General features: G+C 33.3%; 1 protein-coding gene across 1 annotated transcript; it reads right to left on the minus strand.

Moving 5' to 3' along the window:
* Positions 1 to 13,037: 13,037 nt before the first annotated feature.
* Positions 13,038 to 13,853, minus strand: LOC135958488 (seminase-like). The gene has a single exon (XM_065509396.1). The coding sequence runs from the start codon at positions 13,851 to 13,853 to the stop codon at positions 13,038 to 13,040; it is 816 nt and encodes a 271-aa protein (XP_065365468.1).
* Positions 13,854 to 14,225: the final 372 nt, after the last annotated feature.

Here is a 14,225-nt window from a genome sequence, read left to right on the forward strand (position 1 = left end):
GAAAAATCGGTAAAACATATATGGAAAAATATATGTGAAAATACGTTGACCCACCTCAGCGAACATCCGCTGAAACTAATGGAACTAAAAATACGAAATTTGGTCCGAATATTTTATAATAATAAAAATCAGGGACCCGAAATAACTGTTATTTTTTTTTAAATAAGCAATTGGTTATAGAAAAAATAACTGCAAACAAATAGGTCCCGTAATAACAATTATAAATAACTCAAAAAAGTTTTAGTCTATGATAACCATTATGAAAAATTTAAATTTTTTTAGGTCTTTGATAACCATTATGAAAGATTTTTATTTTTTTTGGTCTTCAATAATTATAATGAAAGATTTTTATTTATTTCGGTCTCTGATAACCATTATGAAAGATTTTTATTTTTTTTGGTCTTCAATAACCATTATAAATGATTTTTATTTTTTTGGTCTTTGATAACCATTATAAAAAAATTTTATTTTTTTGGTCTTCGATAGACTACAGCCATTACAAATATTTATATCCTACACCACCATAGTGATATAGCGTATAGTGCCCCAAGAACGAAGTCTATTGAATTTGGTTAAAATCGGTCTATTATTTCTCCTAGCCCCCAAACGATTGTCCTATCTGAAACTAGATAATCCCTCATAAATATCTTAGTTATATAGATATCCAAACCAAATTCAGCACAAATAAGTGTTATATAAGACGAACTATCACTACTAAATTTTGTGACGATTGGTGCATAATTAGTCCTAGCTCCCATACAAGGCCCACTTCCGAAAAGCATTTTAACGAGTATAAATTTCTTAAAAATGTTGGTATTCAAATAAAATTTAGCACAAATAACTTTCATATATACAGAAGACATGCCACTTAATTTTATGCCGATTGGTCCATAATTAGTCATAGCTATCACATATTGCACATTTTAAAAGAAAACTGTTTATAATCATAAATATTCTTGATTCTTATGAAATTCTGGAACAATTTATCTTTCTCTGTCTATTTTAAAATACAAGAAAACCAGGTCCATACGACCAAAAAACTTTGTTGGTACTCATAATGTTTACGGAAGACCAAAAAAAATAAAAATCTTTAATAATAGTTATCAAAGACCTAAAAAAATTAAAATATTTTATAATGGTTATTGAAGACCAGAAAAAATAAAAATCTTTTATAATGGTTATTAAAGACCTAAAAAAATAAAAATCTATCATAATGGTTATTGAAGACCAAATAAAATAAAAATCGTTTATAATGGTTACCAAAGACCAAAATAATATTGGTTATTTTTAACTGTTATTCAGGGACCATTTTTCAAAAATTCTTGATAAACAATTATTTCAGGATTTTTTCCAATATTGGTTATAACAGTTATGTCCCTGATAAAAATATAATGATATAAATGTGAGAAAATATGTTTATTTAAAAAAATATTTTTTTGGTCAAGTTGTAGAAAAATTTTATGTGTTCGTGGTGAATATGTATGAATTGACACAGTCGAATAAAACACACTTGTGTGTTAAAACAGTCCTCATGCATACATATTTGTGGAAATATTGAAAAAATAATTGACAATCACGTGGAATTTAGCAAACAATTTTTGTCTTAAATTCCTGGCCACCACTGTATAACCATATACGGACACCACTACGTACAAACACAAACTGCGAAGCGTTTTGCTTCGCTTTTTTTTATGGGCCTCCAAAGATTTGGGGCCTCGGTGTAATTTTTGCAAAAAAGTGATCATTTTCTCAGGCTCATATCTTGCAAAAAGTTCAGAATTTTGATTTACTCTCTGAGGCTAATTTGTATTCCTTGTTATAAAGAACAAAAATTGTGAACATATAAAATCATAAAAAACTTCATCTTCAAGATAAAAATTGCAAAAAACTTTAAACAAGTAAGAGAGCTATATACCCTTTACCAAATTATACTTATTATATTTAGGTAAACAAAATTTTTTTTCCAAAGTTTTTTTTTTCGTTTTTTGGAATTTTTTTTTTTCGAATTGTTATTTTAAATTTAAAATTTTTCTTTTTTCGGTGAAAAAAAAATCGTCTTAAAAAATATTTTTTCCGATTTTGACACATTGTAGGTCCAACTTACTATGGTCTTATATACGTCATGGCAAAGGTCTTTGAAATATCTACACTGGTTCATATTCCTATAAACGCACTTAATTTGTTTTCTGTTTTTTTGTTATATCTTTGTTGTTCTCATCCAAAAGCAAAATTTAAATTTTTAATGAGAGACAACTTAACGATACTTTTTGAAAGTAAACAAGTTTTTTTCTTATTCTTGTTGTTTGCCTTAATTATGCAATCAAATATTCTTGATGCTGTTTTAAGTGGAAGATTCGTATAAACGCAGACTTGAAATTTGTTTTTAAAAAAGTTACCAAAAATAAAATATTATCAATTTTAGTTTTTTTCAACCAAAGTTACGTTTCTAATAGTAACATCTCAATTTACTGCAACTTTTTCTATTTGAATCAATAAATTTCAACACTTTTTAAGATGCCCAATTGAAGTTTTTTGTCCGATCAAGAAAAGATTCAAATTCAATTTTTTCACCAACAAGGATGTTCCATTAGAGAAATTGGACGTAAAATCGATCGTTCGGAAAGAGTGGTGCGAAATTTCTTGAAGAATGGTCCAAATTATGGAGTTCGCAAACCTACAAAGGGAAATACAAAACTAATAAGAAGACAACATAACCTAATAAAACAGGAAACAAACCGCAACAAATTGAATTCCACACAAATAAAGAATAAATTGAATCTTCCAGTGACTTCCAAACATGTTGCACACATTTTACGAAACTATGAAAACATAAAATTGGAAAAGCCGAAATGTAAACCAATGTTAAAAAAGCACCATAAAGAAAACCGTCTAGAATTCGCAAGAAAATATATGAAATGGACAGATGAGTGGAAAAAAGTAATTTTCTTTGACGAAAAAAAAATTAATTTAGACGGTCCTGACTCATACTCATGCTATTGGCACGATTTGAGATCAAACGATGTTCGGATGTCAAAACGTAATTTCGGTGGTGGCAGTGTTATGGTTTGGGCAGCGTGCAGTTGGCAAGTCGAAAATATGTTTTGTTCCGACAAAAATGAATAGTGCGATTTATAACGAACTGTTGGAAGATGCTCTTCTCTCATTTACGAATGAAAAAATGGATGAAGATTGCATATTCCAACAAGATTGTTGGAATATGAAATATGCAATTAGAAACAGTCCATGTTTCTAAGCAATCGAAATCTTGGTTTAATGAACATAGCATTCCTTTGTTGGACTGGCCGGCTTGTAGTCCGGACTTAAACCCAATTGAGAACTTGTGGGGATTCATGGCCCGTTTATGCAAATAATGCCCATAATGAAAGCATAATGACTATGACAGAGCTGAAACTAAGAATTAAACAAGTCTGGGAGGAAATTGATTCCGATCTGCTTAAAAAATTAGTGGAATCAATGCCAGACCGTATTTTTGAAACAATCCATAACAAAGGATCATCCGCACACTATTAATAATGCTACAGTGGCCCATAAATTAAAGTGCGTTTATAGGAAAATACCCTTAAAAATGGCTGTTAATCTCGAAAATTAAGTAAAAAAAAAATAAATAAAGTACAAATGAATTTTTTTTGTAAACAATATTTTAAGTGAAATCTTAACTAATTTAATAAACAAATTTGAAGCCCCCTAAAATTTGTATTTGTTTAATTTTTACAATTTTTTTAAAAAAAAAAACAAGTAAGAGAGCTATATTCGGCTGTGCCGAATCTTTTATACCCTTCACCAAATTATACTTAAAAATATTTTTTTTTTAAATATTTTTATTTAAACAAAATCAAAATTTTTTTTTTAATATTTTAAATTTTTTTTTCCAAATTGTTTTTTAATTTTTTTTATAAAAAGTTTTTTTTTAAATTTCTTTAATTAATTTTTTTGGAAACAAAAAAAAAATTTTAATGAAAAAAAAAATTCGGGTTAAAAAATATTTTTTTCCGATTTAGACCCATTGTATGTCCAACTTACTATGGTATTATATACGTCGTTGCAAAGGTCTTTGAAATATCTATCATTAGATATCCATATTGTCTATATTAATGACTTAGTAATCCAGATATAGGTCAAAAATAGGTCAATAATCGAGGTTGTCCTAGTTTTTTCCTTATATCTCAGCCATTTGTGGACCGATTTTCTCGATTTTAAATAGCGACCGAGCCGGAAGAATTTCGGAGATATTGATGTATGAATCGTGTATGTAAGTTATTTGGGGGCTTCGGAAAGTTGATTTCAACACACAGACGGACAGACGGACATGGCTATATCGATTCCGCTATCTATAACGATCCAGAATATATATACTTTATGGGGTCGCAAATGAAAAATGTGGAAATTACAAACGGAATGACAAACTTATATATACCCTTGCCACTCATGGTGAAGGGTATAATAGTGTGCGTTTATGCACCAGTGTATCATTAGATATCCATATGTCTATATTAATGACTTAGCAATCCAGATATAGGTCAAAAATCGAGGTTGTCCTGATTTTTTCCTCATATCTCAGCTATTTGTGGACCGATTTTGCTGATTTTAAATAGGAAACTTCTCGAAAGCTTGTCTGACAGAATTATTGAAGATTTGGATCCCGAAGATATCTGGGGTCTTCAGAAAATTGATTTCAACAGACAGATGGACAGACAGACTGACATGGCTTAATCGACTCCGCTATCTATAATGATCCAGAATATATATATATTTTTTAGGGTCGGAAAATTATATTGTGGAAATTACAAACGGAATGACAAACTTATATCTTCTAATATATAAAAATCTCGTGTCACAATGTTAGTGTTTGAACTCCTCCGAAACGGCTCAACCGATTTTTATGAAATTTTGTATGTATGTTTGGTAGGTATGAGAATAGGTCGTAAAGTATATTTCATACCGCTAGGTCATTAGGGTGACCCTATCCAGAATTTATTTTTACCATTTTTTGGCCAAAAGCTTTTTTTCGCATTTTATTTATTTGGCATTAACAAATACCTATAACCCCAAATTTTCATCAACCGACCCTCACCCACCCGTTTTTTAGCCGAGATTTTAGTATTTTGTATGAGCAATATCCAAATATCAATATTTAACTATTTTTATGAAATTTTGTATATATTTTTGGTAGGTACGAGAATATTATATATCCGCTAGGACATTAGAATGTCCCTATCCACCCATTTTTTAAAATATTTTTCGCCAAAAAATTTTGTTTTTATTTCTCTTCATTTGGCATCAAAAATACCTATAATGCCAACTTCACTTAGAATACATTCACTATTTTTTATTTAACAACCAAAATATTCACTAGAAATAATTTGTATGGCAGAACAACGTTTGCCGGATCAGCTAGTATACTATATATCTCACAAAGGTGAAGGGTACAAAAATTCGAAATAAATTTTTTAAGCTGCCTAAAAGTATGCTTTAGTTTATAATAATTTAATAGTTTATGGCCCAAGACACTTAATTCCTTTAGTTTTTTCTTACTAACTTATATTGACCTACCTAAACGGTGTTAAAAATCATTTCTACGAAGTTCATATGTTCTAGAAAGTTGTTTATTGATATCTTAGGTACATTTTCGTAGTTGATTGTTTCCTTGAATTTTGAACGGTTTGCTACCTATGGAAAAAAGGTAAAACAAATCGATTTTTTTAAGTTTTTTGCGATTTTGATCTTGAAGATGAAATTTTTTGATTTTATATGTTCACAATTTTTGTTCTTTATGACAAGGGCTACAACCTTGCCTCAGAGAGTAAATCAAAATTCTGAACTTTTTGCAAGATATGAGCCTGAGAAAATTATCACTTTTTTTATAAAAATGACACCGAAGTCCCAAATCTTTTGGGGGCCCATAAAAAAAAGTGCATGACTTTGGCCAAAAGTGGTCTTTTATCACTTAGTGGTGTCCATATTTGGTTATTTTTTTCGCATTGCACTGTGTAATTTAACCAACTTCTGATCCACTGTTTTTTTGTTACTACATGCCACCAAAAAATAGTCCTTGAAGCTAAAAGTAAACATCTGTTTCTTATCTTCCTTCAACAAAAACGAGCAGCATGCACATGCATACATATTTTTTATCACTTTACAGCCACACATGTGAAACTTTTTTGTTCTCTGTGTAAAATAATACATCTATAAATTACGAGTAGGTAAGTAAGTATTTTGCTACAGCATAAAAAAAAACTTAAAAACCTCATTTTATTTCTGTAACACTATTTTCTTATAGAAATTTCAAACAACAAACCACCTTATTTACTGCACTTCTAATAACCTCCTCTTGAAAATAAAAAAAAAGAAATGAAATGTAAAACAAAAAAAATCTTTGCTATAAATTAAATGAACTTCAGCATATATTTTATAAAATGAAAAATAAAGTTTAACAACAAGCCACATTACATTGTATTACAGTCATTTTTGTAGATAAATGCAAACGTAAAAACTTAGATGCATTTTCTTTCTTCAAATTGTTTATACTGTTAGCACCTGCCACTGACGTTTTGCCGAATTATTTGTGTGAATGGGTTTTTGTTCCGTTTTTGCCAACCCGAAGTATACAATAGGTTGGCACTTATTTTGCTCTTTTTGGATTTTCTATATTTTTAAAATAGACCCACAATCAAACAATCACCTCAAATAATACTCCTTCTTATATTACGAGCATCCAATATGATTCCCCCCAACTTATGAATGAAATCTGTCCATAGTTAACAGAAACTCTGTCCCCAAACTCTCCTAAATTTATCACCTATCCAGAGAACTTTTAATATTCTTCAGAGACACTCAAACTCAAACACTTGTATAGAGTTTACGTCGTGTTCTATCGTATTCCACGTCTCGAATGCATAAAGAGCACAGACATGACGCAAGAGTTAAAGATACCAATCTTGGTGTTGTTGGATATGGCAGCAGATTTTCATACTAACCGAAGGGTACCGAATGGCTACATCTTTGTTGGAGCCACCTGTGTTATTAAGCAAATTGACGAGACTTCTTCTAGTTCAATGTCCTCAATGCGAAACTTGTTGGTATTTACTATATTGCAGCGCATTACCATACTCTTGTTTAAGTTTAGATGCCATATCTTTATAGCTGTGTGAAATGAGGCAGTTATCATCTGCATACTCGAGGCTCTCGAGTTGTTGGTTAAGACTCCAGTTGATATCTCTATTAGCTTGAGAAGCATTACGAACTATAACATCTAGCAGGATGTTAAAAAGCAAGGGATACAGCACACAGCCCAGGCTTTTAGGTGAGCGATCCTTTAGTAATCTCTCCGGGTTATCTGGGAAGCAACTAAGGTGCATAGACGCCTTTATTAGGAAAACCAGGTGGTTGATAAGACCGAACCTGCAAATTTCAGCTCATAGCGATCCAGCAACTGTCTCATTTCTTCTCTCCTCTCACTCCTCCAATTTCTACCTATCTTCTATCTCTTGCCAACTTCACTCTTACTTAACCCATAGATTACCCTCTACTCTTACTTCTCTTTCCATTTTCTTTATCTTGTATTTTTCCTCAGGTACCACAAAGGGAACGATCGACCCAAGTGGGCTGTACGAGACGAAAGGTTTTGGACGGCTGTCTGAATACCTAACCTAAGTCCCCATCCACACACATTTGCGCTATGATCTTATTCACTGCAGTAATAATGGTAATGCCCCGCCAGTTCTTTCAGTTTGACAGGTCAGCCCTATTGGGGATATTTACTATAAAGCCTTCTTTCAAGTTTCAAGGAAAGCAATATGTTTGCTGTAGTATGGGGGTAGGCTTTAAGCCATCTCGGGCGATTTAATTTTTAAGTGATTTACAGCATCCATAGCTTCTGCGATATCTGGGAATTCAATGGAGATATCTTGACTTATTTCGTGGAAAACGCAGGTGCATATGTTTTGGTATTTAGAAGTTGTTAAGGAAAGCATATTGGAATAATGCTGTTCCATATTTCCAATTGGTCTTTTGCAGATGTTGTGAGTTCGCCTTTGGCGTTTCCTTGAGGATCTTTGTGCATCCGCTGCAAGTTTATTATAGCACATCCTCTTAACATTTCAGGCGCTACGCTGGACCAGCATGTGTTGGTTTGCTTATGTATTTTTTAGGATTTCTCCTCACTGAAATTGTCTGCGTTTAATTTTCCTTTTTGGGCTTTTCTTTCAAGAATGTGGTTCCAGGTGGGGTTTCTTAGGTGTTTTGGGACCGATGTGATTACTCACAGCATCAACAATATAACTTTTAACTGTTAGTAACTCAGAGGAAGGATAAAATTACTGTATAGCTAGTCCAGCTCTTAATTCTTCCCTGTAGTTGTTAAGAGTTTGCGGATCATTCAACTTAGCTATATCGTACTTTCGATGATGATGATCCGAGTTGCAATCAAGTCCCTTTTTCGATTGCACATCTAGAACGCAACTGCACCAAGTCTTGCTGGTAGCTATGTGGTAGATTTGGTTTTCTGTCTCATCGTTTGGCACTTTCGTGTGAGGTAATAAGGTTCCCCCTATCACAAGATTGCTATTGGCAAATGCTGCAGTGAAAAAAGTCCAATATAAGGACCATCCTAATGTATACTCTTGTATAGCGCGGAAAAATCATTTGCAAAGTAAAAGCAATAAACAATTTTAAAAAGTTCAAATGTAATGTACAAAATTTATATGCAGTTGGTTAAATATTATGTATCTGTTAGTAACACCGTGAAAAGAAAAACGGAACGATTTTTAAGTAATAGTCATGTAAAGCTTTTGTAAGTTTTAATTAGTCTCGCTTATATTCGATGCCTTAAAACCAGCAACTACCAATTGAGCCAACGAAATATGGTTCATTGGCTTAAACAAATTTCGCTCTCACTTCAATTGTTGTGTTACCTGTAAATGGAAGAAGAGATAAATGTAATTTGAGCGTTATTGCTAATTAATCCATTCGAGAATTCAGATTCTTCAGGGGGTTGTTGTTGTTGTTAGTATTAATTTTTGGTCCCACGAGTAGGCACGTACGGGGATGGACCATCCATGCAGTGACGGCGTATATGGACTGGACAGAAATGATTACAACCGGCCCGTGTCATAAGCACCGGAGGGGAGCTGTTATCAACTAATCATCTTTAACCACTAATTAGCCATTCAGGTTCTCGGCACTGCTACCAACCTTACAAGTGGGGGAAGAGAAAGAAAGAAAGGAAAGAGCAGAGAGAGGAAAGAACAGTTTTGGTCCGCGGGTTATAACACAAGATGTAATGGTATCTTTTTCGTAAATTGTTGCATTATGTTGGAGATGGAATATTCAAGGAATGTTGTGACTACACGTTCTTATTTAAGGCTATAACTCGCCGGATGGGGTAGGGTTCTTTGTCACAATCATATCCCATTTATACCAAAACAAAGTTGAACGTGATTTACAATTCAATACGATGAAAAAAAAATAGTTATAATTAGATGTACCTTTAGTTTTCGGACGGACCTCGGACGTTTATGGAATGGAGTCTCGATCGTTCCAATTAAATTGAAATTCGGCCACGTTGTCCACAGCACATGGGTAAAAATTATCTCCGACATATGTTGTACCCAAACTATTTAACATTAGCGGTTCGAATCTTTTTATATTTTATGTTTTCAAATATTTTCCGTTTTGAAAGAATGATATTTCGTTCAAATATTTTTACTTTTATTTTAATTTTAAATTTAATCATTGACTTAATCTTGTCACCACCAATCTTCAATTAATTTGCCCCATCTCGTTCATCGTTTAATCAAGTCAAGAACAACTTAAAGATAATTGTTATACATATATGCCTATCTTGTTTTTTCATTCATAAATTCAGAATATTAAATTCCATTGATATTCTAATATCATTAACAATCTCAAAAGTAAAAAAAATTTAACGGGATATTGTAAATTCATTGATGAGTCTCATTCATAATTAAAAGGGGATGAAATGGAATTGAAACAAATTGCGAATAATAAATGATAGAAAAAAAAACAATCAGTGATGATAAAAGGGGGATGAAACTAAAAAGATAAGTACTTAATCAAAATGTAGAAATGTAAAATGTAGAAAGTCTCAACCTAGCTATGTCAAGAAGTTTAGACCATTTGTTAGAAACTGATATTGACATCGCTCGAGCATTTGTCAGGGCTAATGACATGTTGTAGAAAACAATATCACTAGACTAGGCAATTGCTCCCCATATCCACCACCAGGGACGCGTCTGAATGGAGACTGATAACTCCACAGACTCATACTCTTTCACACTCTGGGATACGCCGCTGATTACGTTTTTGTCCAACCTAAGCCAAATAATCCTAGTGATTGTGTAAACAGTTTCACTTATCTACCTTATCTGAGTGAGACCATAATGAGCATCACATATTCGCTGTTTACATGTTTAGACTGCTGAATGCTACATATGAAACCCATTTACCAGTCGGGTAGTTGTTTTACTCATGCCATCTGCAACACAGTTGCGTGTTACGTCTTCATATTCAAGCACTCATATAAGACTGACGAAAGTCTAGCCATACAATCAAATCATTATACATGTATAAGCCAGTTTTCTGAAATTTTTGTAGCTAATATCAAAGACTGAAGAATACTGCACCTGTTTGGGATCCTAAAAGTCATCATTATCCCAAAATTTTGAATACATATACTTCCGCCTAGACTAGTGCACCTCCCTTTTAGAGCCGTCTGTATAAACGAAAAGTCTCACTGTATCAGAGGAGAAGCCCTCCGCTTATCTCATGTCATTCGAGATTGAAAAACCAAAATTTCTCCAGAATCAAGGTCTTGAAGTGCACTAGTCAATGTGATTTAGAATATTTTGAGTAATCTCAATAAAACTTGCACGATCGCTCGACCAATGCCTTCGTTGATTGACCAGAATCTTTCCATAAGACTGAAACCCCCATATAATTGGTAGTTTCTGACTTTTCTGCAGACATTCATCGCTTGTGGCCTTTGATGGTTTTCGAAGACAGTCAAACATCATTAAACATCCTGGGTTTAATTCCAATGGCTTTACTGCAGACATGCAGTTCTTTTTTCAAGAATAATACCCAAGTATTTTGCGCTTTTCAAAAGGGTCAGTTTAATTCAATCAAGGTAGCGCAAAAGTTTCGAGTTCAAGTGAATCCCAGAAACTGGATTCCTGGCATCATCTACTTACGAAACTGTTTTCTAATTCGGGGAATTAGATATCCCGAGCAGACAGTTGTTGATGGCCAAATTCCACGGAAGTGGGAAGTCTTGATAGTGAAGTTTCACTTAATCTTGAACAGACGATCCTGCTGTTCATTAGATCAATGATAAACATAACAATCAATTGTTCTTATAGAGCTGATCCAACAGTATCTGATTTCACATACTTAGAAGCCCCTTTTGTATACAGAAAAGCTACCAGTGTTAAATTGGCAAACTCTAGATAGTTCTCAATATACTGAACTAGTTAATGGCAGGTATCTCAATCGGTGGATAATATTAATATGTTGGGTGTATGAGATGTGAGATTTTTTAAAATTTTTAGCATATATTTTGAAACACTTGTACAATATTAATTTATTCAAAGTATTGGATATTGTTATATAATCTTTCCCATTTTTCTGGTAACATATGGATTCTGAGCCAAAAGAACTGCTCATATTTTGATGCCAAGGACGAGTCAAGCCAATTTCGGATACCTTGCTCCAAAGTAAAGAGTATGTTTGGGAGACCGTTCTGCATTGATCGAAACAAATAGTAGTCTGACGGGGAACAGTCTGGACATTAAAGCGTGCGAGGCAAAACTTCCCAACCATTTCATTCTAAACACTTGTTAACAGGTATTGCAATATCTGGCCGATGGAATATTACGGTTTCATGTCTGGCCGCATATTCTGGGCGTTTGCTCGCTTCAAATGAATCAGTTGCGTTTGGACAGGATCACTGTGATGGTTTGGTCAGATGTCAGCAGCTCAAAATAAATAGGACCCTTTTGCTCCCATCAAATACAGAGAATTACCTTACCGCCATGAATATTTTGGTGTAGATTCAGTTGGGTGGCTTCACATATTTTTATCGCAAGTAATGATTCGGTACAAAAATAATTTTCATTTATAGCGTTCAAGAATCATTTCGGTCATGCAAAATAATCATTCAAGGTTTCTCGGCTTCAATTCGTATGGTATCCATTTTTCCTGCCTATGTGTGAATTATGCTACTCGCAAATGTTTTGAAATAGCTGCTTGAATAGCCACCGGTGATTGTGCAGGCTCTTGTTGAGATTCCAACAATTAAGGAGCTTTTGGACTAGCTGGGATTAAAAGTATATCCACAACAGCCATGAATGTCCTGGTTTACATCCTATGAATCACCGTTCCTGTGAATGTAAACTGACACTCATTTCTTAAGTAGATGCCTAAGAAGACCAGCAAAGTCATCATTTGGATCCCCGAAACGGGTACATAAAGAGAATGTCCGGGAGTTTAGCTTGCTATACATAACGAGGGAATACCATAATTTTTGTTGGATTGAAGATAAAACGGAACTGGTTACAAGGAATGGTTACAGCATAGCCTGACGTTTGTGTACTCATGACTTTCGATGACTAGATATATCTACCAGTCATCTCATATATGGTAGATAGATCTAGTCAGGGGTATATAAATCAGTTTGTCATTCCCTTTATAAATCGAAAATATTCATCTTAGAACCTATAAAGTATATTTATTCTGTATCCTTATATTTTAGATAGGGAAGTTGATAACTTCAACCGTATGTCAATTAAAATCATTCCGGACATGTTTTGTATCATTAAATCACATATGTGTAAGAGTATTTTTCTCCTACTCCATGAGCTTTTTATATGTGTTTTTTATATACATAAGTATTTCAGTTTGCAAATGTTTTATTACTTAATTTTTTTTAGTTACAATTATTTATAGTATAGAATATTTTTCTAATAACACAATAAATCGGCATCCACTATCATTAATCTAATTCATTGTAATCCATCCAATTGTATAACATCCTCCACAAAATCTTTAACATGATTTATATTCACATAAAACCCAATATCTGGACAATCCCGACCAGTTGAAACTATACCACACAATTGATTATTGTACACTGCTGGACCGCCAGAATCACCTTGACATGAATCCTTTTCACCTTGAATACCAGCACAGAACAGAACACTTGGTACTACCGGCTCATGATAAAATTTATCACATTTTTCAAACGGCAATGCAGGAACCTCAACCATTTGAAGTTGGGTAGGAAGTGTTGGAACTAAATATTGTATGGGAAAGTATATAGGGAAAGCAAATGGATACGCTCTAGCGGAAGTTTCACCCCAACCATAAACCTTAAATAAAGCTCCCTCATCCCACTGTGTATTGCATAATTCAATTGTTGCTACATTTCGGCCCACCAAGGGAGTGCTTAATTTTAGGACAGCAATGTCCCAGGATAAATTTTTGTACAGAAATTGCTCGGGCACATAGATGGTATCAACGGTTCTTCGAAGGCCACTTATATTGAGGTAGTTGGCTCCACCAATTACAGTTATCTCCGATGGATGAACATCTTCTACACAATGGGCTGCAGTTATAACGTGTAGTGGAGTTACGAGACTACCACCGCATAGTTTTCCAGAAACTACTTGTACCACAAATTTTGCTTCACTTATGTCGATAACTTGACCGCCAGCGATTCGTGCAGTTGGAAGAATTTCACCTACTGTGGTTAGAACATGGAGATTTACTACTATCCAGAAAGTTTTCATAAAGGCTTTGAAATTGCTTTGATTTGGCATTTTGCCAATGAAATTTTTCCCAAATTGTTAAGCAGTAATGCCTAAACAGGTTCTAAATTAGGGATTAATTTAAAATTTCCCTTTTTTACAAACAACTGACCACGAAATGAAATGTATTTCAACAGTTTTGTTAAAGAATTGTTTTAGCTTAAAGCTGAATAACTGATTTTGATAGCGGTTTCAACAGCTGTATTTATACGTTGTTTTTTTCTTGTTTCAACAAAATTCCTAAATTTAATGAATGTAATAAATTTTGTTAACTAAACAATTTATTTCAATTTGGCTACATAAATTATCTGTGTCTGTTACATTCCAACTGTCTTTATCTGTTGAAAGAATTTTTGTAATTTTGAAATTCTCTAAATTAGTTTT

This window comes from Calliphora vicina, chromosome 4, assembly GCF_958450345.1.
Source record: "Calliphora vicina chromosome 4, idCalVici1.1, whole genome shotgun sequence".
In the NCBI taxonomy this organism is placed as follows: Eukaryota; Metazoa; Arthropoda; class Insecta; order Diptera; family Calliphoridae; genus Calliphora; species Calliphora vicina.

Coding starts and splice junctions, on each gene's coding strand:
- LOC135958488 (XM_065509396.1), bottom strand. CDS start 13,853: ATGCCAAATCAAAGCAATTTCAAAGCCTTTATGAAAACTTTCTGGATA.